At 50.4% G+C, this 26,919-nt stretch overlaps 1 protein-coding gene across 23 annotated transcripts in view; it reads left to right on the plus strand.

The window, feature by feature from the left end:
- Positions 1-26,919, plus strand: part of DLGAP2 (DLG associated protein 2) — a 1,020,080-nt gene that overhangs the window by 169,082 nt on the left and 824,079 nt on the right. For 3 of the 23 annotated variants that reach the window (XM_063816100.1, XM_063816101.1, XM_063816106.1), the window contains exon 1: positions 6,624-7,097. The exons of 15 other annotated variants lie outside the window; for them this stretch is intronic. Coding sequence is in view for 1 of the 8 variants with exons in the window: in XM_063816090.1 (XP_063672160.1) it covers positions 22,540-22,731 (192 nt within the window). In the remaining 7 variants the exon portion in view is untranslated. Of the gene's footprint in view, positions 1-6,137; positions 7,098-7,723; positions 7,842-22,419; positions 22,732-26,919 lie in introns of those variants that run through there. 5 more of the 23 variants (XM_054656503.2, XM_063816107.1, XM_063816090.1 and 2 more) reach the window with 4 other exon arrangements.

The following is a 26,919-nucleotide window of genomic DNA, read 5'->3' on the forward strand; positions in this document are numbered from 1 at the left end:
TTACTTGTAAGGTTGATCTGCTAGCAATAAATTCTCTGAGTTTTTATTTTTCTGAAAATGTCTTTATTTTGTCTTCATTTTTGAAGAATAGGTTTTCTGGATATAGCATTCGTGATAGACAGTTTTGTTTTTCTTTTGAGTACTTTCAGTATGTTATACCACTGCTTTTCTGGCCTCTACTGTTTCTGCTGAGAAGTCAACTATTAATCAGATTGGATTTCCTTTGTAAGTAACAAGTCATTTTTCTCTTGTAGCTTTTAAGATTTTCACCTTTTCTTTGACTTTCAGCATTTGTACTGTGACTTATCTGTTTGTAACTCTCTTTGCTTTTATCCTTGTTGGAGTTTGTGGAGCTTCCTGGATGTGTACGTTATTGTTTTTCAGTATGCTTGGGAGGTTTTCAGCTATTATTTTTTGCATATCTTTTTTGCTGCTTTCTCTTACCTCCTTCTGATGTTCTCATTGTGCTTGTGTTTGTGTGCTCTAGGTGCCCTATGCTTCTGAGCTCCTTCAGTTGTCTCTGTCTTGTTTCCTGTCTCTGCTTTAGCTTGCAGAACATCTATGGATCTGTTTTGCAGTTTGCTTATTCCTTTTCCTGATGTTGGAATCTACAGTTAAACCCCACGAATGAGTTTTTATTTCAGTTATTTTACTTTTCCAACAGCGGAATTTCCATATGGTTATTTTTGGTAATTTCTATATTTTTACCAGGTTTTTTTTTTATTTTTTGCAACATTCTTCTACCATCTTTACCTCTTCAGTCATAGTCTCCTTTGGTTCTGGGAACATCTTTATGACTCCTTTGAAATCTTTTTCTAATAAACCTGGCCTCTGGTCACTTCCACAGGTAGTTTGTGTTGCCTGCCTTTTATTGTTTTTTCATCGTATGGATCATACTTTCCTATCTCTTTGTATGTCTCATGATTTTTTGTCAGAAACTGGACATTTTGATATATAATGTCACAGCTCTTGCCAGTGATAGTGGTCCTTCCCCCACACCTGGGCTTGTTTTTGTTGTTTCTTCGTTCAGTGATTGGCTGGGTTTGTTTAGAGGAGTCTAGACTCTCTGCCCTGTCCCCCATGGTGTTTAGCCTCTGATGTGGCTCCTTGTTGGGGGCAGGGGTTGCAGCTTTGGGTGTGACCCCCTTACCTGGTTGACAGTGGTATGGGCAGGCTTTCTTCCTCTCTGTCCCTGACCCAGGCAGCTATTAAACGTCACTAATTGCTGCTGATTGCAATTGTGGGCATACATTGCTTCACAAATAAATCTAATCCAATTGTGGCTTCTTTGAAGGAATAGTTTGAGGTTCCTGTTTGATACTTGCTTTGACACAAGAAGGATCCTCCCAGCTGTCTTATTCCCTAGTTCTTCCCTGCAAGCCAGTAACCTACAGGTTCACCTGTGTCTTGAATCTCTTCCCAATTGCATTTCACCACAAATTCCAATGCTCCCGAGAGCTCCCTTAGGTTTAAGCTTCTTCATATTCTGTGCAAATGAGGTTTGGCTCCTTTGGAAAGAGATTGTGTTCCACGGCTCTGAATGCTAGCGATGGCCCATAACCATCTGCTTTTGTCCTGCTTCTCCAGCAGAAAAATGAAGACATCCCAAGTGGAGTCTCTGACTTTCTGAGCTGGGAGGGATAGGAGAGAGCAGACTTGGTTCAAATCCCACAGGTACTTGTCTCCCTGAATTTTCGTAGCTTCTCTTGAAAGATATTTCTTCATTTGCTGTTTGCCAATGGACCATTTTCAGAGACTGTAGATGTTTTGTTGTTGTCTATAATTTTCAACAGTTTTCCTTGAGAGTACTGGGAGTCCTCATACTGTCATGCTGGAAGTCACTCTCCCATTTTTTAACAATGGGAGAGACTTGAATATATTTAAGTACTCATGGGAAAAAGTCAGTGGTGGGAGGAAAGTTGAATTTATAGACAGAGATGGAATAATTAATAGAAACAAATTCTTTTAGGAGAATACGAGATGAGAGATCCATGGGACCCTCTGAATGTAATGGAAATCAGAGAGGAACACATGGTAGGTTTTGTGGTTCAAAGTTCAGGAAATTCTTGATGAATGCTTTGCTCTTCCTTGTGAAGGTGGTGGTGGGGTTGTGGGTCAGAGGACGATAAGTAGAGGTTGTGGGGACTGCAGAGCTATTGGGATGAATGAGAGAGTAAATTTCTAGGAAAATGGGTTAGGATTTCCATGTTGTGATAGCCATTCTCAATCTTGTTGTTCCAATGGTGCTATGGTTTGGTATGGTTGGTCCTCACCAAAACTCACTGAGGCTTGGTCCCCAATGTAATGGTGTTGAGTGGTGGGAGGTGTTTGGTCCACGAGGGACCCTCATGGAGAGATTAAATGCCATCTCTCAGGAGTGAGTTCTCCTGGGAATGGGTTGCTTTCCAAGAAGGTGGATTTTATAAAGTGAGGCCACCTCTCCTGTTTGGTTCCTCTTTCACAAGGCCCACTTCCCCTCCTACTTCTCTACCATGTTGTGAGACAGCACAAGGCTCCCACCAGAAGCCATGGGCACCATGCTCTTGGACTTTGCAGACACTAGAATCATGAATTAAATACCTCTTCTCTTTGCAGATTACCCTGCCTCAGATATTGTGTTATAGCAACACAAAAGGAACTAAGACAGATGGCTTTTAGAGTCCTGGGACTGATGGTACTCTGGTCTGGGCTCAATGAAGGAGGCTCCCAATATCCTAATTGGCCAAAACCAACTAGGTTGTGTGTGAAAGCAACTTGATTACATTACGTTCTTTATTTTTATTTTTTACATTGACAAATGCCATCTAAAATCTTACCTAGGATCACAAAGGGAGTTTGTGGATGTGTCAGTTTGGGTTGGACCAGTTTATTCACTGTGATACAAGAACAAGTCCAGAGGCACATAGATAATTTCCCTGTTAGCCACTGACTAGAGAAGAATTATTCACTGTCTGGGCAATAATTTTTGAAGACCATTCCCCGGAGAAGAAATTTGTTTTGCTGTTAGGACATTCACTGAAATGACACTGTCTGCTTGGGGAGCGTAGGGTTTACTTGAAGATAGAGGTCCTTTGGGTCTGGTGGTACCCATGGATAAGTTCCCATGCAGGTGTCACTTTCCCCAGGTGGGGGTGTTGAGCACTAGGCTCAGTTTGTCCTGTGAAGGCATCTTTCTGCCATCATCCCTGCCTTAGGTTAGAGTCATTACCATCTGACCCACGATCTAGTCTTTGAACATCTCTGGTTGCTTCCTCCATCTCCCCCTGTTGTCTTCATTAGTTTCCTAGGAGCCAAGAACACACAAATCCGTTCTTTAGTTACTTGTGCTACAACCTCCCTTCTGACTCACTTCCCTCCCTAATCTATCATTTTGTTACTTGGCAAAATTCCATTGTTGAATTTTTTCATCATTGACCTTTATCACTCTATACCCCAAAGAGTTGATTGCTCCTAGGGAGAACCATGTATCTGGGCAGTGGATGCTGCTAAAAATAAAACCATAGCAACAACAGCCTCCACTTTATGTGAGCTCTCATTGTTACCTGGACTCTCTTCTCCATGTCATTGTCAAGCACTTCTCCATTCTCCTTCCGTGTCTCTCCTCCCTAATGGAATTTTATATCTTAACCATATCCCTCCAGTCTGCAGCCTCCTTCTTTACTCATTTGATCTCAGCAACCAATGGGTGCCCTTGTTTTGTGTAAGAAATGTAGAGGTCTTCAGGAAATTCTGTCCTGGCCTTCTTGTCCTGCTGCTCCCAAATTCATGAGAACTGGTCTTTCCTTTGAGAGGGGTGAGGGGAAGTTTTCTTTGCATCTGTGGTGTCTGTGTTCACCTGTGTTCTTGGCCCCGCCCCTTCTCCCTCCACTGCACTTGCATCTCCTTCTCTTAGGTTTGTTCCTCCGTCCCTCTTTTTGACCACATCCTCCTAATCAATTTCTGTGCTTCTAATATTCTCCTCATGCACACACTTTGTGCATCCTGCCACCGAGGCCATGCGTCTTCTAGAATGTAGATGTGCTTCTGTCTCACATGAGACACCATAAATCATTCCCCAGGAAAGTGTCCACACTCACACACAGAGGGTTCTGCTATCTGGCTCCTGTGCGGGGTGACCGTCCAGTGTGTGTCCCCTCTCCAGCCCTTGCCTGCGACATGGCATCCGTGCTGGGGAGACTTTGTAGGTGGGTCGGGGTGACCGTCCAGTGTGTGTCCCCTCTCCAGCCCTTGACTGCGACATGGCATCCGTGCTGGGGAGACTTTGTAGGTGGGTCGGGGTGACCGTCCAGTGTGTGTCCCCTCTCCAGCCCTTGCCTGCGACATGGTGTCTGTGCTGGGGAGACTTTATAGGTGGGTCGGGGTGACCGTCCAGTGTGTGTCCCCTCTCCAGCCCTTGACTGCGACATGGTATCTGTGCTGGGGAGACTTTGTATGTGGGTCCTTTCTCTCTTGAGAATGTCCCCATCCCCCACTTGCCACTGTAACTCCTGCTCGTTCATGGACTCAACGCAGATGTAATTTTTGCTAAGAAGTTCCTCCCTCCTAAATTAGGGTGGGTGCCTCCTCCATGCATAAACATAATGCCCTGATCTCCACTCTGTTAATTTATAACTAGTTGTATCACTTAATATCTAATTGCACAGCCAACTTTCTATCTCCAGGACTTGCACAACAGCTCATGCTTGATAGGTGCTCAGTAAGTGGCTTATATATAAGTGAGTAAGGTCTACCTTCATTTTGCAAAGCTCAGATGATATTCACAAGAATTTGCGAAGATTACATAAAAATGACTTAGAGCAATACACTTAATCTTACATATTGCAAAGTAGAATCTTTCTTTTTAAAACAATTCAGGAAAGTTAAGCGACCTAGGATAGGGATTTTTACTTTTCAGAAAATTAATAGACGATCTTCATTTGAGCTATAAAACTCTCTCAGATTAGTCATACATCTACATGGACTTAGCTTGGCTGTGAATCTCATTTATTCCTCAGTTTTATGTAGGACGTTTGCCCCGATAATTTGACTGGTTGTATCTCTATCTCTGTAAATAGAGATTCTTATTTCTCAGATTGTTCTGTTTTGGAAACAAAATTACAATGAGAAAACTTGAATGCATCAATAGAAATAAATGCAAAAGAACATTTATTTTCTCATCCTCTCCTTACCATTTCATCTCTTTTTTTTTTTTTTTTTGAGATGGAGTCTTGCTCTGTTGCCCAGGCTGGAGTGCAGTGGCAAGGTTTTGGCTCACTGCAACCTCCGCCTCCTGGATTCAAGCAATTCTCCTGCCTCAGCCTCCCAAGTAGCTGGGATTATAGGCACACGCCACCACTTGTGGCTAATTTATATATACACACACACACACACACACACACACACATATATACACATATATATACATATATACATATATACATATATACACATATATACATATATATATACACATATATATATACACATATATATATATACACATTTTTTTTTTTTTTTTTTTAGTAGAGACAGGGTTTCACCATGTTGGCCAGGCTCGTCTCGAACTCCTGACCTTGTGATCCACCCTCCTTGGCCTCCCAAAATGCTGGGATTACAGGTGTGAGCCACTGTGTCCAGCCCATCTCTCTTTTCATTGGAAACATATGCTCTGTCACTTTGTTCCCAGAAATAAACTGTGAAATGTCACAGAGAAAATATAAATTCTCCCACCCAATCCCCAGTCTGCTTGAATTTATTCATTCCAGGATATCTGAGTCCCCTGCCGTGCAAACTCATAGCCTCGTGTGGTATATTCCACCTTTCCAGAGGGCATAAGCGCTCACCTGTGTCCTGCTCATTCTGGGCACTGAATTGTGTGCCAGTGGTCACATGGTATCACCCAGTCCAGAGGCTTCCCTGTAAATACTTGAAATGGCTTCTTAACAGAGAACTTAAGAGAGGCGTCAGTGATACTCCAAATGAGACGTGAGACCCAGCTGAGGCCTGAGACATGAATGAGACATGACGGGGATTTATCTAATTTAGTTAGCACATCATCAGAGATCTGCGGACGCCTCTCCTGCGGGCACCCTCGCCTGGCCCAGCGGCACCTCTCCCCTGCGGAGGCCTCTCCTGCGGGTACCCGTGCCTGGCCCAGCGGCACCGCTCCCCGCGGAGGCCTCCCCTGCGCGCACCCTCGCCTGATCCAGCGGTACCTCTCCCTGCGGAGGCCTCTCCTGCGCGCACCCTCGCCTGATCCAGCGGTACCTCTCCGTGCGGAGGCCTCTCCTTCGCGCACCCTCGCCTGATCCAGCGGTACCTCTCCCTGCGGAGGCCTCTCCTGCGGGTACCCGTGCCTGGCCCAGCGGCACCGCTCTCTGCGGAGGCCTCCCCTGCGCGCACCCTCGCCTGATCCAGCGGTACCTCTCCCTGCGGAGGCCTCTCCTGCGCGCACCCTCGCCTGATCCAGCGGTACCTCTCCCTGCGGAGGCCTCTCCTGCCCGCACCCTCGCCTGATCCAGCGGTACCTCTCCCTGCGGAGGCCTCTTCTGCGGGCAGCCGTGCCTGGCCCAGCAGCATCTCCCTGGCGTCAGCAGCTTTCCTCTCCGTTCCCCTCCGCCCCGTGGTGTCGTCACTTCTCGGCTGCTCACGCTGCGACGTTGTTTTGTTGGGTCGGATCTCTGCATCGGTCTGGGCATGGGTAACTACTCAGGATTAATGTCACAAGTTGAGTTTTTGTTGGTGACACTGACAAGCTTTGTTTCCCTCCCTGTGCTCCATACGGGCTCTGGTCCTCTAACACAATCTTCCTGAGTCCCGTGCTCTGCAGGGCCAGGTCACATGATTTCCTGAGCAATGCGTATGTCCTGTGATGTCCTGTGTTGCTGGAATGGAGTGGATTCTTCTCTCTCAGTGAGGAATAGCTTTCTGATTGTGAGCTCAGTGGAAGTCACGTGCTGTCCCCACCACTGGGCAGACCTTGCTGGCCACGGCCTCCACGTGCAGTGACCGTTCTCTTGGCAGCGTCTCAGGCTGTCTGGACCAGCTGTCACAGTCTCGCTGTGGGTGAGTCACCTGAGGCACTGTATGGCGGATAGAAGGATTCATTGCCCTGGGAGGTAAGCCTGGGCCTACATTGGCCTAGGGACAGTTGTGAAGCTTATCTTGTTTTGATTCCCTGGCCACATAGAAATTTAGAATAACGATCCTTTTTTAAAAAACAATACAATAATGCTTTTATTACTTGATATGCAAATGTATATTCTTTTTTTCCCTTAATTTCTTCTTAAAAAAAAAAACCAGGATACATGTACAGAATGTGCAGGTTTGTTACACAGGTACGCGTGTGCCATGGCGGTTCGTTACATAGGTACGCGTGTGCCGCGGCGGTTCGTTACATAGGAACGCGTGTGCCGCGGCGGTTCGTTACGTAGGTACGCGTGTGCCGCGGCGGTTCGTTACGTAGGTACGCGTGTGCCGCGGCGGTTCGTTACGTAGGAGCGCGTGTGCCGCGGCGGTTCGTTACGTAGGTGCGCGGGTGCCGCGGCGGTTCGTTACGTAGGTGCGCGGGTGCCGCGGCGGTTCGTTACGTAGGTGCGCGGGTGCCGCGGCGGTTCGTTACGTAGGTGCGCGGGTGCCGCGGCGGTTCGTTACGTAGGAGCGCGGGTGCCGCGGCGGTTCGTTACGTAGGAGCGCGGGTGCCGCGGCGGTTCGTTACGTAGGAGCGCGGGTGCCGCGGCGGTTCGTTACGTAGGTGCGCGGGTGCCGCGGCGGTTCGTTACGTAGGTGCGCGTGTGCCGCGGCGGTTCGTTACGTAGGGACACGGGTGCCGTGGTGGTTTGCTGCACCTATTAACCCATCCTGTAAGTTTCCTCCCCTCACTCCCTAACTCGAAACAGGCCCTGGTGTGTGTTGTTCCCCATTCTGTGTCAGTGTGTTCTCATTGTTCGTCTCCCACTTATGAGTGAGAACATGTGGTGTTGGGTTTTCTGTTTCTGTGTTAGTTTGCTGAGGATAATGGCTTCTAGCTTCATCCATGTCCCTGAAAAGGACATGATCTCTTTGCTTTTTATAGCTGCGTAGTATTCCATGGTGTATATGTACCACATTTTCTTTATCCAGTCTATCATTGATGGGCATTTGTGTTGGTTCCATCTCTTTGCTATTGTGAATAGTGCTGCAATAAACATACATATGCATGTGTTTTTGCAGTAGAATGATTTATAATTCTTTGGGAATATACCCAGTAATGGGATTGCTGGGGCAAATGGTATTTCTAGTTCTGGATCCTTGAGGAATTGTCATACTGTCTTCCACAATGTTTGAACTAATGTACATTCCCACCAACAGTGTAAAAGCCTTCCTGTTTCTCTGAAGCCTCAGCAGCATCTCTTGTTTCTTGACTTTTTAATAATTGCCATTCTGACTGGCATGAGATGGTATCTCATTGTGGTTTTGATTTGCATTTCTGTGATGATCAGTGATGTTGAGCTTTTTTTCATGCTTGTTGGCTTTGTAAATGTCTTCTTTTGAGAAATGTCTGTTCATATCTTTTGCCCACTTTTCGATGTTTTTTTTTTCCTGTAAATAAGTTCCTTGTAAATTCTGGATGTTAGATCTTTGTCAGATGGGTAGATTGCAAAAATTTTCTCCCATTCTGTAGGTTGCCTGTTCATTTCGATGATAGTTTCTTTTGCTCTGCAGAAGCTCTTTAGTTTAATTAGATCCCATTTGCCAATTTTGGCTTTTATTGCCACTGCTTTTGGCATTTTTCAATGAAGTCTTTGCCCTTGCCTATGTTCTGAATGGTGTTGCCTAGGTTTTCTTCTAGGATTTTTATGGTTTTGGATTTTAAATTTAAGTCTTTAATCCATCTTGAGTTAATTTTTGTATAAGGTGTAAGGAAGGGGTCCATTGTCCGTTTTCTGCATATGGCTGGCTAGTTTTCCCACCACCATTTTACTGAATAGGAGATCCTTTCTCCATTACTTGTTTTTGTCAGGTTTGTTGAAGACCAGATGGTTGTAGATGTGTGGTGTTATTTCTGAGGTCTCTGTTCTGCTCCATTGGTCTATATGTCTGTTTTGGTGTCAGTATCATGCTGTTTTGGTTACTGTAGCCTTGTAGTATAGTTTGATGTCAGGTAGCATGATGCCGCCAGCTTTCTTCTTTTTGCTTAGGATTGTCTTGGCTATATGGGGTCTTCTTTGATTTCATATGAAATTTAAAATAGTTTTTTTCAAATTCTGTGAAGAATGTCAGTGGTAGTTTGGGAATAGCATTGAATCCATAAATTGCTGGCAGTACGGCCATTTTCACAATATTGATTCTTCCTATCCATGAGGATGGAATGTTTTTCTATTTCTTTGTGTTCTCTCATTTCCTTGAGCAGTGGTTTAAGTACTTCTCCTTGAAGAGGTCCTTCACATCCCTTGTTAGCTGTATTCCTAGGTATTTTATTTTCTTTGTAGTGATTGTGAATGGGAGTTCACTCATGATTTGGCTCTTTGTCTATTGTTGGTACAAAGGAAGGCTTGTGATTTTTGCACATTGATTTTGTATCCTGAGACTTTGCTGAAGTTGGTTATCAGTTCAATAAGTTTTTGGGCTGAGGTGATGAAGTTTTATAAATATAAAATCATGTAATCTGCAAACAGAGATAACTTGACTTCCTCTCTTCCTACTTGAATACCCTTTATTTCTTTCTCTTGCCTGATTGCCCTGGCCAGAACTTCTAATACTATTTGAATAAGAGTGATGAGAGAGGGCCTCCTCGTCTTCTGCTGGTTTTCAGATGGAATGCTTCCAGCTTTTGCTCATTCAATATGATATTGGCTGTGGGTTTGTCGTAAATAGCTTATTATTTTGAGATATGTTCCTTCAATACCTAGTTTATTGAGAGTGTTTAACAATCAATGTTCATCAGGAATATTGGCCTGAAGTTTTCTTTTATTGCTGTGTCTCTTCCTGGTTTTGGTATCAGAATGATGCTGGCTTAATAAAATGAGTTAGGGAGGAGTCCCTCCTTTTCAATTGTTTGGAGTAGTTTCAGAAGGAATGGTACCAGTGCCTGTTTGTATTTCTGGTAGAATTCAGCTGTGAATCCGTCTGGTCCTGGGCTTTTTTTGGTTGATAGGCTATTAATTACTGCCTCAATTTCAGAGCTTGTTATTGTTCCATTCAGGGATTCAATTTCTCCCTGGTTTAGTCTTGGTAGGGTATATACATCCAGGAATTTATCCAGTTATTTTAGATTTTCTAGTTCATTTGCATAGAGGTGTTTATAGTATTCTCTGATGGTAGTTTGTATTTCTTTGAGGTCATTTTTTATTGTGTCTATTTGATTCTTCTCTCTCTTTGTCTTTATTAGTCTAGCTAGCAGTCTATTTTGTTAATTTTTTTCAAAAACAGCTCCTGGATTTGTTGATTTTTTTCGGACCATTTTTCATCTATCTCCTTAAATTCTTCTCCGATGTTAGTTATTTCTTGTCTTCTGCTAGCTTTTGGATTAGTTTGCTCTTGCCTCTATAGCTCTTGTAATTGCACTGTTGGGGTGTCTATCTGACATCTTTCTAACTTTCTGATGTGGGCATTTAGTGCTATAAATGTCCCTCTTAACACTGCTTTAGCTGTGTCCCAGAGATTCTGATACGTTGTCTCTTTGTTCTCATTAGTTTCAAAGAACTTCTTGATTTCTGCCTTAATTTCATTATTTACCCAGGAGTCATTCAGGAGCAGGTTGTTCAATTTCCATGAGATTGTGTGGTTTTGAGTGAGTTTCTTAATCCCAAGTTCTAATTTGATTGCACTGTGGTCTGGAGAGACTGTTATGATTTCAGTTCTTTTGCATTTGCTGAGGAGTGTTTTACTTCCATTTACGTGGCTGATTTCATAATATTTGCCATGTGGCACTGAGAAGAATGTATATTCTGTTGATTTGGGGTAGAGAGTTCTGTAGATGTCTACTAGTTCCATTTGATCTAGAGCTGAGTTCAAGTCCTGAATATCCTTGAGAACTTTCTGTCTTGTTGATCTGTCTAACACTGACAGTGGGGTGCTAAAGTTTCCCACTATTGTTGTGTGGGAGTCTAAGTCTCCTTGTAGGTCTCTAAGAACTTGTTTTGTGAATCTGGATACTCCTGTATTGGGTGCGTATATATTCAGAATAGTTAACTCTTCTTGTCGAATTGATCCCTTTACCATTATGTAATGCTCTTCTTTGCCATTTTTGATCTTTGTCGGCTTAAAGTCTGTTTTGTCAGAGATTAGGATTGCAACCCCTGCTTTTTTTTTTTTGCTTTCCATTTGCTTGGTAAATATTCCTCCATCCCTTTATTTTGAGCCTACATGTGTCTTTGCATGTAAGATGGGTCTCCTGAATACAGCACACTGATGGGTCTTGACTCCTTATCCAATTTGCCAGTCTGTGTCTGTTAATTGGGGGCATTTAGCCCATTTACATTTAAGGTTAGTATTGTTATGTTTGAATTTGATCCTGTCATCATGATGCTATTTGGTTATTTTCCACACTAGTTGATGCAGTTTCTTCATAGTGTCATTGGTCTTTATATTTTGGTGTGTTTTTGCAGTGGCTGGTACCGGTTTTTCCTTTCCATATTTAGTGCTTCTTTCAGGAGCTCTTGCAGGGCAGGCCTGGTGGTAATGAAATCCCTCAGCATTTTCTTGTCTGGAAAGGATTTTATTTCTCCTTCACTTATGAAGCTTAGTTTGGCTGGATATGAAATTCTGGATTGAAAATTCCTTTCTTTAAGAATGTTGAATATTGACTCCCAGTCTCTTCTGGCGTGTAGGGTTTCTGCTAGAGGTCTGCTGTTAGTCTGATGGGCTTCCCTTTGTAGGTGACTTGGCCTTTCTGTCTGGCTGCCCTTAACGTTTTTTTCTTCATTTCAACCTTGGAGAATCTGATGATTATGTGTCTTGGGGTTGATCTTCTCATGGAGCATCTTAATGGTGTTCTCTGTATTTCCTGAATTCCTAGCATGTTGGCCTGTCTTGCTAGGTTGCAGAAGTTCTCCTGGATAATATCCTGCAGTGTGTTTTCCAGCTTGTTTCCATTCTTCCTGTCTCCTTCTGGTACTCCAATCAATCGTAGGTTTAGTCTTTTTATGAAGTCCCACATTTCTTGGAGGCTTTGTTCATTCCTTTTCATTCTTTTTTCTCTATTGCCTTATGTAAGGTCTGTATGCCTTATTTCAGTAACGTGATCTTCAAACTCTGATATCCTCTCTTCCACTTGGTCAATTAAGCTATTGATACTTGTGTATGCTTCATGAAGTTCTCGTGCTGTGTTTTTCAGCTCTGTCAGGTTATGTTCCTTTATAAATAGTTATTCTAATTAGCAATTCCTCTAACCTTTTATCAAGGTTCTTAGCTTCTTTGCACTGGATTAGAACATGCTCCTTTAGCTCATCGTAGTTTTTTGTTACCCATCTTCTGAAGCTTACTTCTGTCAATTTGTCCACCTGATCCTCCATCCAGTTCTGCACCCTGACTTGTGATCATTTGGAGAAGATAAGACCCTCTGGCCTTTTGGGTTTTCAGCATTTTTTTTCATTGATTCTTTCTCATCTTTGTGAGTTTGTCTAGTTTTGGTCTTTGAGGCTGCTGACCCTTGGATGGGGTTTTTGTGGGGGCCATTTTTGTTGTTGTTTATGCTGTTGTCACTTTCTGCTTTTTTTTTTTTTTTTTTTCAATAATCAGGTCCCTCTTCTGTAGGGGTGCTGCAGTTTGCTGGGGGTTCACTTCAGGCCCTATTCATCTGACTCACTCCTGTGCCTGGAGATGTCACTCAGGGAGGCTGGAGAACAGCCAAGATGGGTGCCTGTTCCTTCTTCTGGGACCTCTGACCTTGAGGGGCACCAACCTGTTGCCAGTAGGGTGTCTGTGTACAGGGTGTGTGACAACCCCTGTTGGAGGGTCTCACCCAGTTGGGTTGCACGAGGAGCAGGTTTCATGCTTGTCCGTGTGAAGAGACCACCAAACAGGTTTTGTGTGAGCAATAAAGCTGTTTATTTCACCTGGGTGCAGGTGGGCTGAGTCCGAAAAGAGAGTCATTGAAGGGAGATAGGGGTGGGGCCATTTTATAGGATTTGGGTGGTAAAGGAAAATTACAGTCAAAGGGGGGTTGTTCACTGGCGGGCAGACTGGAGGTCACAAGGTGCTCAGTAGGGGAGCTTTTGAGCCAGGATGAGCCAGGAGAAGGAATTTCACAAGACAATGTCATCAGTTAAGGCAGGAACAGGCCATTTTCACTTCTTTTGTGGTGAAATGTCATCAGTTAAGGCAGGAACCGGCCATGTGGATGTGTACGTGCAGGTCACAGGGGATATGATGGCTTAGCTTGGGCTCAGAGGCCTGACAGCAGGCCCCGTTTAATGAAGCACTTCGTCCCTTGGTGGAGAGGGTGTGTTTCACTGCAGGGAAGCACATGCGTCTGGGCTGCATGGGTTCCTCAGAACTCCCAGGAGGAGAGGCTAAGTCTGCTGGTCCAGAGACTGTGGCCACCCCGCAGCTAGGGAGTTCAGGCCTAGGGAGTTCTGGGGTCTGTCCCTGAGCTTCTGGCTGGAGTTATTGGAGTTCTTGCAGGGAAGCCACCCACTGAGGAAGGATGGGTCAGGGTCGAGCCTGAAGAGCACTCTGGACACAGACGGCCACAGGGTGTGTTGGGCTGTGTGGACAAGTCTTGGGACCAAGCCATTCAGCTTCCCTGGCTCCAGTAGGGGAAGAGCGCAGCCTGGAGCTATAGAAATGGGTGCCGGGGAGTTTAGCATGTTAGGCCATTGTGAGCCCCAGTGCTGGCTGCTGCCCCTCCCCAGGGAGTTAAAACAGCTTAGACAGCAGGCCGCTGCAGCCAGTGCTGGTCACCCCTCCCCCCAGGAGTTCTGTAGGCTTAAGCAGATTCCAGCTGAGAGGCTGTAAGAATATTCACGTTCCAGGCTGGAACTCTAGGCCCCAGTGGTGTGAGTTTGCAAGTGGGATCTTCTGATCCGTGGGTTGCACGGTTTCGTGGGAAAAGCAAAGTTTCGCCCGCTGGGTAGCGTGCTCACTCACCGCCTCCCTTGGCTGGGGGGAGGGACTCCCCTTCCCCGTGTGTTTCTCGGGTGGCCCCCTCACCACACTGCTCTTCCTCCTCTCTGTGGGTCACGCCAGCCTTCTAGTGAAGTTTGATGAGAGAACCTGGATACCTTGGCTGCCGGTGAAGGATTCACGTGCTTATTTTGTTTTTTTCCGATGGGAGCCTCCAAACGGCTCTGCTTCTAGTCAGCCATCTTGGCCAGAATAATCATCCTTGGGCGTTTAGTTTCTGATACAGACATTAAGAAAAGCCGTCTAGGATGAGCCGCACACGCGCACGCGCACGCGCATGGCAGAGCGTGGTTTGCAGCAGGACTTTTCAGAGCGTTTGTGACCACTTGTCGTTGCAGGCGCCTGGATGAGTGTTTATTCTGTGATTCTTTGACTTCCTTGACAATGGAACGTTCTTTTTCCCCATGGGAATATAGTTCAGGAATTGCCTCTCCAGCCTGATGGAAGGTTGGGGATGTGCGCCGTCTTCCCTTCTGGTTCTCGTTCTTATTCCTCTGCTCGGCCTTGCCAGGATGGCCCTTCTCATCTGGGTCTCGAAGGCACCTCCTCCTCCCCTCCCTCCTACCCTTCCCTCTGCGGCTGCGTAATTCCTCCTTGCGCTTTCTTGATTCTACCTCAGGAGCCTCACAGTGGGGACTTGCAGGTTTGCCCTCACCCACCCGGTGCCACCACCAGAGCCACCTGTCCAGATGCAGGTTCGATGTTGTCCTATCACAGATCCCCTTGGCAGAGTGTGGCTGGGATCTGCTTCCTATGTGTCTCCGGCCTCAGCCCCCTGTCCTTTGCAAACCTCCCCTCTGTGCCCAAGCCACCCTGGGGTGTTTCCCGACCCCCCTAAAGTCTAGGGCATGACAACCCTGATGCATGGGATGTTCTTGGCACCCCAGCTGGGAGATCCTCGTTGTGTGACCTTCCCGCCCACCCGGCTGTGCCCCTTACTGGCTCCCCCTTGTCCTCACTGCCCCCAGGACCTGGGTCAGTGCTATTGGGTTTGCAGGGCTGTGTCCTTGATTCCCTCCCCTCATCCCTTCATGGTGGGCAGGGTGTGGCATCCTCTTCTGGCTCTCCCTCCCTTGGGGGGTGCTTTTCAGAGGCTGTGAGGAATTCGGGGTAAATAAGGCACCCCCCCCCCCAGTTGCCAAGGCCAAGGATGTGGGCTTCCAGGCCACAGGTGTGATTCAGGGCATGGCTGAAGGTGAAAGGCGACAAGGACCCGTGTGGCGACCAGGACCAGGCGTGTGCATGTCAGGAAGGGTATTTTATTTCATCTTAATTTTGAGAAATGCTCAGGATTTCAATAGAAAAGTAGAAGAAAGGCCAGGGGTGGGGGCTGAGAAACAGCAGAGGCCCAAAAGGTCAGGCTGTGGAGAATGTGAGTGGTACAGCCCTGGTGAGGTGTACACATGGCAGACGAGGGGATGCGCTCTCCCTGCGGTCGGAAGCTGTTCTCTTGGGGTTCAGGTGATGCCAGGTGGCACCTTCCCTGCACCCGTGCGTGTGTGGGCAGCTGCTGGGCCACAGGATGGGAGCCTCGCCTGGGGAGGGCTGATCGCAGGACTGTTCCATCTCAGAGAGCGTGAGGCCGGCCTCGAGAGCCTCCGGGATTCAGAAGGTGGCTGGTTCTGGGAGTAGAGGATGGGTTGTGTGGGCAGGAAGATCTAATTTAAATGATAAATAGGACCCTTCAGAAAGAAGAATCCCATGACAAAGAGACAAAGAGAATTCTAAAAGACACTGTGGAGTGCAAAGCACGCCAGGATCCCAGCCAGCCCAGGAAGGGGAGGGCCTGGGAGAGCTTCTCACTGCCTGGGGATGCAAAGCCTGCATCCCAGCCAGCCGAGGATGGGGAGGGCCTTGGGAGAGCTCCCACTGCTGCAGGGAAGCTGGGCTAGTGACTGGGGCCACATCCACAGGTGTCTGGGGGCTGCGCCACACAGAGCATGGAGGTGATGCTTTCCTGTAACAGTGCACGTAAGTGTGCATGAGTCAGTGCTGAGAAAGCCCCTTTTGCCCCTTAGGATGGCCACTGGCAAAACCGCAGATAATAACAAGTGTTGGGAGGATGTGGAGGAATTGGGTCCTGGGTGCTGCTGCTGGGAATGGAAGATGGGGCAGATGCTGTGGAAAATGCTGTATGGAGATTCATCAAAAACTCGAGACGGAACCACTTTGCGACCCAGCCGTTCCACTCCTGAGTTGATCCAAACGATAGACAGCGGGGTCTTGGGGCAGCCCCTGCACACCCAGGCTCATAGTGGCTTGTGCACAGCAGCCAGAGGTGGCCCAGCTAGCGTGTCCGTCCATGGATGGGAGGATGGGTGAAGAGCGGCCCACCCACGCAGCCGAACATGAGTCAGCCTCAAAGAGGAAGGAAATCCCGACGAGGCTGTGGGGTGGATGAACCCTGAGGACACTATGCTGAGTGGAATAAGCCAGTCACAGAAAGACCTTGCTGTGTGACTCCACTCATACAACGCCCCTGGGGTTGCAGATTCATAGAGGCAGAAAGTAGAATGGGGGGTGCCAGGGGCTGGGGAGGGGGCGTGGGAGGACAACACAGCTAGATGGAGAAAGCAAATGTGTGGTTAAAGAAAATGGAGGGTTTAGCTGCGTGGTTTCCCTGGGTAGGTCAGCTCCCTGGTCTGTTCCCTGTGCTGGAAGCACAGTTCCGTTTCTGCTGCAGAACAGAGAGGCGAGGGAGACCAGGAACCACCAGGCGGGGCAGAGGGATGGGTAGGAGAGGCCGAGCCAGGCGGGCCATGCTCCAGCAGTAGCAGCAACATCTCAGGTTTAGGAGGGAATTTAGGGTTTTTCCTGCTGCAGCTTCTTAGTCCTACAGAAATGTTAGATGAATGCAGTTTCTAAGCATCCCTAGCCAGCCAGGGCATGGCCAGGTCCCCACCCCCAACCCACCCCACCCCCATGGAATCCCGTGCGTCCTGGTCTGCATCCTGCCTCTGTGATTGGTCTGTGGTTGTGCAAATAATGGTTGGTTCCAGGTTCAAGCTCTCGACTCACAGAAGTACTTTGCAACTCCAGAGGAAAGCCCGGGGCTAAAGAGGCTCCCTTTGCCTTTTACAAGATGACCTGCAGTGAGACACCCTTGCCTGCAAGTACGGAAGTGGAACCGAGGGCAGGCCGGGTCCTGCAGAGCGGCATGCAACGTGGGGTCCTGGGAGAGTCCTGCCCTCCAGAGTCACTTTGCCTTTGGGTAAAATGATGAGGTTTTGCAGAATGTCCGACAGCTAGGAAGGCAGACACGGTGGAAGACTCTGAACTGCTGGGTGCCTTTTGACCCTGCCAGGATGACCAGTTCGATGAGGCTGCCCTGTGATTCATCTAACTTAACGTGTCGTATCTAATTTCTCACATTGCAAATCAATTCAATTAGATTTAATTAGGCAGATGGAGCAAATATGCACCCTTGTCTGCAGCAGATAGGCAGGAAACCTGTCCCATGAAGGGGAGGGTGGGGTTAGAGCCCAGTCCTGCGGTCCTGGATGAAGCCGCCCTTCCATCCAGTGTGGCCTTGGGGCTGCCCCTCAGCCCGGAAGCTGTCAGGAGGGTCTTTCTGCAGGGAGGGATGTCCGTTAGGCGTGCTGTGGTTACATGACAGCATCCAGCAGCCCTCCTGCCTGCAGGTCTATCCAGGACTCTCTTAACCCTCGTTCTGTTGGAAAATGTTTGCAGAGCACCAGCCCTGCCAGGTGCTGGCCTAGACTCTGGACATGGGGGTCTCCAAGGTGTGTCCTGGCAGAACGAGACCCCCTTCAGCCAGCAGCATGGGGCCCGAGCCCCTCCTCTTGCTGTGACAACGCGGATGTGGTTGTTTTGGAGTGCAGAGGTTCCCATGGTTACTGTTGAAGCATTGGGAGGTTCGGCGTCTCCGAGTAGCTCAGCCTCCTCTCCTTGGCTGTCAGCCCGAGGCTCCGAGGTCACCCAGGCCGTGTGGCTCAGGCTTCAGGACCCTCTTGCTCTTCCCTTCTGGCAGGCAGGGGCTTCTTCCCTCGTGTGTGAGACGTCCTTGTGGGAATGGCCCTCTCGGAGCAGTGTGCGTCTCCCTCTCCCATGGCCACTGCAATGTTTCTGCTGTTGGAGGCTTAGTCAGCTGAGCCCTTGGGTGGGAGACGCCCCAGAGCAGCCTCCCTGCAGCCTGAGGTGGACACGGAATGAGTGATCTTTGTGGCTTCCAGCCCTTAGACTTGGAGGTTGTCACTCCAGCACGGTCAAGACATCTCTGTGTTACAGAGACTGGTGTGACAGGGACAGGGCTGCCCTCCCCTCTGATGCGTTCACACCAGCCAAGATGCTAAATCTACCTGCGTGCCCAGGAGTGATGTGTGGGTGAAGAGAATGTGGCATGTACACAATGGAATACTATTTAGCCTTAAAAAAGAATGGAATCCTGTCATTTGTGGAAACATGGATGGAGCTGGGGGACACCGTGACAAATAAGCCAGGTGCAGAAAGACAAGCACAGCTGATCTCACTCACGTGGGAATCTATGACAAGGCAAATGTATGGAGGCGGAGCAGGGGCGTGGTGGGCAGAGCAGAGTGACAGCTGGCAGGGGCAGGGTGGGGAGAGTGGAGTGGCGGCTGGCAGGGGCGGGGTGGGGAAAGTGGAGCGGGGGATGGCAGGGGTGCCATGGGAAGAGCAGAGTGGTGGCTGGCAGGGCAGGGTGGGGGAGTGGGGTGGTGGCTGGCAGGGCTGGGGTGGGTGTGGGGAGTCAGCTGGGTGAGCTGGTGGGCTCTGGCGGCTGCACAGTCTGGTGACTGCAGTTAATAATAACACAGAGCTGCATATTTCAAAACAGCCTGAAGAGGGGATTTAAAATGTTCTCACCACAAAGAAATGGTAAATCCTTGAGGTGATGGATATGCTAATTAGCTCAATTTGGTCATTCCACAATGTATGCAGGACGGATACATCATATTGGACTCCATAAATATACACAGTCATTATTTGTCAACTAAAAATAAAACTGTTAAAATTATGGATGTGTATAATGTAATAGCTGTTGCAGTCGCAGCGTCGTTTTATCTGCAGCATCCCCCGTGCTGAGACACAGCAGCTCTGTCCACCTCTGTTTCCTGGGAGCAGGAGGCTGTCGGTCTCTGGACGCTGCCTGTCCCCCGTTCTGAGACCACACGCTTGGCGCTGATGAGGAGGAGGAAGGGTTTGTGTAACCAGAGCTTGAGAGGAGGCTGGAAGTGGTAGCTCGAGCCACATTGCATGGGGCCTTCATGCCCTTTAACGATGAAATGTTTGGTGCCATTGCAGAGGGTTTTGAGCAGAATAATGCAGTGTGACTTAGGGTTCACGAGGTTTATGAGAGCCCTTTCGGTGGTGGTGTGAAGGAGGGTTATGGGACAGGAGGCTGCTGGACCAGTCAGGCTGCGGGAGCATGGTTGCTGTCCAGGTCGGTGTGGGGCAGTGGTGAGAGGTGTCAATCCCCAGGGTTTGTTGGATGGGGATGATAGTGGCTAGGTAGGTGTGGGGCAGTGGTGAGAGGTGTCAGTCTCCAGGGTTTGTTGGATGGGGATAATGGATGGGATGCAGGTTTGGAGGAGAGGATGTAGGGTTTTGTGCAGGACCTGGCCGGGGAGTGGAATGGTGGTACCATTGCCAGTTCCACCTGGCACCCTGAGCTGCCGGGATGGGGTGACACCAGGGCGGGGGGGCTGGGTGGTGGGGAGATGATGTATTTGGGGAAGTCACACTAATTTTGGGGTACCCATCCGACATCTAAATGGTGCGATGGACTGAACATGTCCCCCCAAATTCCTATGTTGAAGCCTTGGTCCCCAGTGGGATGGTGCTTGGAGAGTGGGGCCCTGGGGGGCGATGAGGGCGAGATGTAGTCACGAGGGTGGGGCCCCCATGTTGATATTCGTGCCCTTGTAGGAAGAGGAAGAGACCAAGTACTGTCCTCTATGGGAGGGCATGGCAGGAAGGCACCATCTGAGCCCGGAAGTGGGTCCTCACCAGACACTGCTGTCACCTCTGCGCTGGACCTGCAGCCTCCAGAACTGTGAGAAATGAATTCTGCTGTTCATTTATGGGCCCCCCAGTCTATGGCTTTTGTTTTATGAGCCCCAGCTGACTAAGACAAGTGGTGTCTCTTGATGAATTGATGAATTCTCTGTGTTTTGAAGAGTCTTCATGGATGGTACTTCAGCCCGAGGAGATGCGTGTGCTTTATAAGAGATTTCAGGGGTGAAGTCGCCCCAAGTTTTACATCTGTAACAGGCTTTGAATGACTGTTCTTGCCTCAGTGCCAGCAGAGTCAGCGGCACAAGGGAGAATCATCGGAGGAAACCCCCTCACTGGTGTGGAATCGGAGCCCCCTTCCTGCGCTTGGAGTGGGGGTTCAGCAGCAGGTCTCTGTTCACTGTGACAAATGCTGACGTTTCATGGAGATGCTGGAATCTCGTGTTAAACATGAGTGTGGACTCGCCCTCAATCCCTTATTTTACAGGTGTTTGTCACCAAGCGACCCTGGTCCTGCCAGGCCATGTTGAGGGTCCCTTCTTTCTCCAAACCCTGTTTGCTCTTTTCTGGGTTTGCTGGACACATGTTTTAAATAAGAAGGTGAACACCACGAGTGTGCGGATGTATCTGCATTGTAACTGGAAAGCTGTAGGAAGGCCTGGGAGGACTTCAACTCCAGATGAATTTCACGGTCATTTTACATTTTTTCTTAAGGACATTTCAGTGATGCTTCCTCACAGTTGTAAAAATTGTTGTGCAGACTAGCTGGACGTTATTTTACATGAGTCTGTTTTAATCTCATCTAATAAACATGGGCGCCCGGTAAGAAGCCGAGGAGTCATGGGGGTGTGTGCGAGCGCGAAGGGCTGCGTCTCACTGACATGACTCGGCACCCCCTGCATCCTCCGTTCTCTCTGCCGCCCCTTCCCTGCCCCGGCGGCCGCTTTCCTCCTGCCCCTCCCCCTCCCCACGGGCTCACAGGGCTGTATCCTGAGTTTCGAGTGAGCCAGAAACGAGCGCTGCAGATGCTCTTCATTTCAACGGCGTTTCGTTATGACACTGATGAGGAAAACATTGATCCCAGCTGGGGTGCTGTCCGTGCGGGGTTGGCTCCTTCCCCCAGGGCTGAGGTTCTCTGGGGACCAGGTTTCCTCCCACATCCCAAAGCCCTGCACGTGCAGCGAGTTGCTGTGTTCCCTCCGTCGCTGTCTCAGTGCCTGCGGTGACCTCCATCCGGGCCTGGATCCTGCCTGGCACCCTGAGCTGCTGGGGTGAGCTCCCGCCGCGTGTGACCCTGACCTGCAATAAGTGGGTTGGAAAATGAATGAATGAATGAATATAAATTTTTGTAAAAACTTGTACGATACCCATACAAGTGCGCAGTAAACCGTACAGCAGGAAAGTGCTCAGTCAGTCTCTGAGGGCTGTTCTTGTCTGTGACCTGTGTGGGGGCAGAAGTGCTCCCCATGGTGTTTGCTTTGCAAATGTTTATCCCATGACTTAACCCACTGTGGCCAGGGCTGTAGCCTCCTGCTTGGGTGAGGCCTGGCGACTTCACCCAAGAGGCGTTGGGGTGACTTCACTCCCCAAATCTCTTACAAAGCACACGCATCTCCTCGGGCTGAAGTGCACCCTGGCGTGGTCCCTGGAAGGCGGTCATTGGCCGGGGCAGCGATGTTTGGTGTGTGAGCTTTGCACTTACTGAGATGCTTCATCCGCAGGGCACACGTCCAAAGCCCATGCAGTGTCTGGTTCCCTCTCATCCATTTCTGTAGTCACGGAGACGAGGTTGGGGTGCTGTGTGCAGGGAAGGGGCCTGGAGAAGCCACAGGTTTGGACGTGGATTTTGAGGCGCCTGCCTTTTGGGACTCCTCGTGCTTCCAGCCCCTGCAGCTCATTGCTGGGGTCCTCACTCAGATGCCTCTGTGGGGACCTCTGGTCCTGCATTCCCAGCTCTAAGAAGGCCCTCCATCTGCTCTTTATCTCACAAAGCACGTGGAAGCTGTTGCTTTGTGCTCACCGTTCTTCTGGTGCTTGTGAGTTTTTGCCTTGGTCACTCTCCCGTGTAAAATGGGGTTTCAGCTGCAGCTTTGAAGGGGGTTAATGGAGTGGATCTCCCTGTTCACTGGAGGCTGAGCCCTGCGTATCAGAGAATGTTTCTTGCACCAGCAGCACCAGCAGTTCCTGGGAGCTTGACGGACAAACAGACTCTTGGGCCCTGCCCCAGAACTCCTGGGTGGGCCCAGCAGAAGGTGTTTAACAAGCTCTCCAGGTGGTTCTGATGCCAGTGGCAGTGTGAAGACCTCTGACTCATGGATAACAACCTTTGACTGATTGCAGCTCATCCCAGTGCTGGTGAGATCCAGCGGAACAGCAGCCTGATGTCTTCACACCACTGACGCAACATCTCCAGCCCCTGGATGGTTCCTCTCTCCAACCTGCTCCCATAGTGCATTCCACATGGGACTCCTTCAGTCCTCAGCTGCCCTACGAGCTGTGGTTTCGCCTGGACACGGCAGGTGCAGCACAGCCTGTGAGCCATTGGCCAAAGGTGGCCTTCCCGTGGTGGCAGAGCTGAGACGTCCCCTGAGCAGCCTGTCTGATGCCTGCACCTGCCTTCCCTGGGCCACACTGCTGACAAGGGCCTCAGTGGTGAGTGTGACTCCTTAGAGCTGGCAAGACCCAGGATACCGGCCCTGCATGCAGAGGCATGGGTGTTACACGGGGTACATGACTGGGCTGCGAGAGGCAGAGGGGAGTTCTGGTCCTGGCCTCTCTGGCTGTGTGTGCGGTGGCAGGCACCTCATCTCTTAATTACTTTTAATGCCATAGAAGGGAGGCCAGAGATAGAAGACATTATCAAACAAATATGGAAATCATTAAGTCCTGCATCACAAAAATTAAAATGCTGTACGTCTCATCTCATAGAAAGCTTGTAATGCCACATATTCTAGAAAAAAACCTAAGGCTGTTTCTTCTAGGTTGAATTAGCTGGAAAGAATTAATTGAGTATATATTAATGTTCTTGACACTCTAAAGCGTGTATTCACGTCTCAGGCTCATGTGGCTGGAGAAGCACATTCAGTGGTGTGGTGTAACTGCACGTATTTCACGGACACACCACTTATTTGTTATGTGAACTGCAGAGGGTGAGACTGTGGGACGCCCCGTGGGACATGCACCCTCCCTCCCGAGGCCAGCGGGAACAGCGAGAGTCACCATCCCAGAAGGCAGAAGACATGGAGGATGGGTGACAGAAGAGAAAGCAGAACATGTCTTTAAGACCTTTGTGTTTGGAAATAACTTCACATGTAAAAGTTGTAAAAATAAAGGAGGACAGAGGGCACTGGGTGGACGGTGGGCGCCCTCCTCTTCACGGCGTCGCTCCCGGGCGGACGGTGGGCGCCGTCCTCTTCACGGCGTCGCTCCCGGGTGGACGGTGGGCGCCCTGCTCTTCACGGCGTCGCTCCCGGGCGGACGGTGGGCGCCCTCCTCTTCACGGCGTCGCTCCCGGGTGGACGGTGGGCGCCCTCCTCTTCACGGCGTCGCTCCCGGGCGGACGGTGGGCGCCGTCCTCTTCACGGCGTCGCTCCCGGGTGGACGGTGGGCGCCCTGCTCTTCACGGCGTCGCTCCCGGGCGGACGGTGGGCGCCCTCCTCTTCACGGCGTCGCTCCCGGGCGGACGGTGGGCGCCCTCGTCTTCACGGGGTCGCTCCCGGGCGGACGGTGGGCGCCGTCCTCTTCACGGCGTCGCTCCCGGGCGGACGGTGGGCGCCGTCCTCTTCACGGCGTCGCTCCCGGGCGGACGGTGGGCGCCGTCCTCTTCACGGCGTCGCTCCCGGGCGGACGGTGGGCGCCCTCCTCTTCACGGGGTCGCTCCCGGGCGGACGGTGGGCGCCGTCCTCTTCACGGCGTCGCTCCCGGGCGGACGGTGGGCGCCGTCCTCTTCACGGCGTCGCTCCCGGGCGGACGGTGGGCGCCGTCCTCTTCACGGCGTCGCTCCCGGGCGGACGGTGGGCGCCGTCCTCTTCACGGCGTCGCTCCCGGGCGGACGGTGGGCGCCGTCCTCTTCACGGCGTCGCTCCCGGGCGGACGGTGGGCGCCCTCCTCTTCACGGGGTCGCTCCCGGGCGGACGGTGGGCGCCGTCCTCTTCACGGCGTCGCTCCCGGGTGGACGGTGGGCGCCGTCCTCTTCACGGCGTCGCTCCCGGGTGGACGGTGGGCGCCGTCCTCTTCACGGCGTCGCTCCCGGGTGGACGGTGGGCGCCCTCGTCTTCACGGGGTCGCTCCCGGGTGGACGGTGGGCGCCGTCCTCTTCACGGCGTCGCTCCCGGGTGGACGGTGGGTGCCCTGCTCTTCACGGCGTCGCTCCCGGGAGGATGGTGGGCGCCCTCCTCTTCACGGCGTCGCTCCCGGGTGGACGGTGGGTGCCCTCCTCTTCACGGGGTCGCTCCTGGGAGGATGGTGGGCGCCCTCCTCTTCACGGTGTTGCTCCTGGAGCCCCGAGGCCCACATCCTCTCACTCCTGGTGTTCATTTTGGTTACACCTTGGAGGTGGTGGTCTTGCCGGCATGTAATTACTATTCTTTGTCTCCCCTTGCAGCAGATAAGCAGTGTGTGGGGAATAGTTTTAAACCACATACCTTGTTCCCCATCAGAATTTCCCCCAGTTCAGCACCCATGGATGGCTCCTGCCCCATCCCATGTTTATGAGGCTACATGTAAACTGGAAGGGAGGAGCTGGCATTAAATCCATCACCAGGAGGCGGCTGCAGCCTGAAAGGAGCATTTGTAGAGACAAATGCCAGGGAGGTTAACAGCAGGACGGCAGGAGCTGAGTTATTCACTGAAGGATTGGAATGTGAAGGCGAGAGAATGTCCCAGGAAGTAGAACAAAAACAGAGAAACAGAAAACAGAAGTGAGATGTTAAAAGAAAATGGGCTCCGCAGGTCCGACAGCTGAATAATAGAAGTTCCAGGAGAAGAGAACAGAGAAGAAGTATTTTGAACTTCCAAAAGTGGAAGGATATGAGTTTTTATTGTCAAAACTATATACATAGTTTTAAAAGACAAGTCGGGGTAGGTTGGGTGTAGTGGCTCATGCCTGAAATCCCAGCACTTTAGGAGGCTGAGGCAGGAAGATTGCATGAGGCCAAGAGTTTGTGACCAGCCGGTAAAGACCCCATATCTTTAAAAAAAAATTTTTTTTAATTAGCTGGGCATGATGTTGTGTGCCTGCAGTCCCAGCTACTCAGGAGGCTGATGTAGGAGGATTGCTTGAGCTGAGCCCAGGAGGTTGAGGCTGCAGTGAGCTATGATCGCACCATTGCACTCCAGCCTGGGCAACAGAGCAAGACCCTGTCTCAAACAAAAAGTAGGTCCAAAGGCTTAAACAGTAATGCAGTCCTCCACTGCACAAATCCATCTATTTCTCTATTATTTGAATTTCTTCCAAAGAAAGTTAACAGGTGAATCTCTTTATTAATAAAAAGTAAAGTGTTTATCTGCTAAGAAACAAAGCAAGTGTGGAAACACTTTTTGGTTGGTAGAGAGGATTGACCCTTGAGTGTGAAGGGCAGAGGCAGGGGCGCAGGCGGAACATCCAGAGAGGAGCGAGACGTTAAATGATCACGGTGAGATGTGTATTCTGAGGGCTTGAGAAATGCCGGGTAGGGGTTCAGAGGAGAGCAGTATGTAAGCATGTGGAGTAAAGTTGTGCAGGGAGGGTTTGGACCGGAAGTTGAAATTGTTTGATCAGTGGAGAGGGAGATCCAGCAAGAACAGCCTCGATGGCAGCACGGGGCGTCCCCATTGCTGTGGCAGCGTCGTTCTCCTGGCGCTTGAGCTTGAACCCTCCCAGGCTCATCAACAAGCATCTCGTACGTTGCGAGCCATTTAATACTTGCCCTGTAACATTGTTGCTCCCGTTTGCAGGCTGGGCATGAGATTTCCAGGGCTTCGCTGGACATCTGTGGCTCAGTTTGGATCCTCCGGGATGGGCAGGGAGGAAACTGGCTGGAGGGCAGCGTGGGAGCCGTGCAACCCCCCACTGGACCCCACCTGTGAGGTTCTGTGGTCAGGGGAACCCAGAGGGGTTCCAAGCCATGGTCATCAGAACCGAGGAACCCTGGTGGGTCCACCACAGAGGGATTGCTCAGGAATGTTGCGCCAGAAGCAAGACACAGGCTGGACTGAGGCTGGGGCCAGCAGACCGGGGACAGTGCCCAGGCACAGACCCAAGCCCGGCCGCTCCCCTCCTCGGGCGCCCAGCCACGTTCATTTATTCCTCTCGGGCTCTGATCATTCCTACTGGATAGGAGTCCTCGCTGAGCCCCCATGGTATCTGGCACAGAGCGGACGTCTGTTCTGGGACTGTGTTTTAATTTGTGAGGGGGACACGCGGTCTTGCATTGGCGGGCGCGGGGGCTGGGGGGGGCACTCCAAGGGCAGCCGGAGGGTTCATGGAAGGAGTCACGGTGTGCAGTTCGTGCTGGTGGAGAGTGGAGGGTCCAGGCGTGTGCAAGGTTTGAGCCCAGGTAGCCTAGCGTGAGTCACAGAGGCGCTGGGTGCCCTGTGTGAGGGTGACTGAGATACAGCCCCCGCGGCCTTGGGGAGCTGAGAATCACAAGAAAACAGCGGGGCTGGGAAGGAAGAAGAGGGCTGGTGGCACGAGGAGATGGATGCCAGGGGTGGGGGGTGGAAAGTGTTCGGGTGGGCGGGGCCGGGGGAGGTGGAAAGTGTGCGGGTGGGCGGGGCCGGGGGGAGATGGAAAGTGTGCGGGTGGGCGGGGCCGGGGGAGGTGGAAAGTGTGCGGGTGGGCGGGGCCGGGGGGGAGATGGA

This window comes from Pan troglodytes, chromosome 7 (genome assembly GCF_028858775.2).
Source record: "Pan troglodytes isolate AG18354 chromosome 7, NHGRI_mPanTro3-v2.0_pri, whole genome shotgun sequence".
In the NCBI taxonomy this organism is placed as follows: Eukaryota; Metazoa; Chordata; class Mammalia; order Primates; family Hominidae; genus Pan; species Pan troglodytes.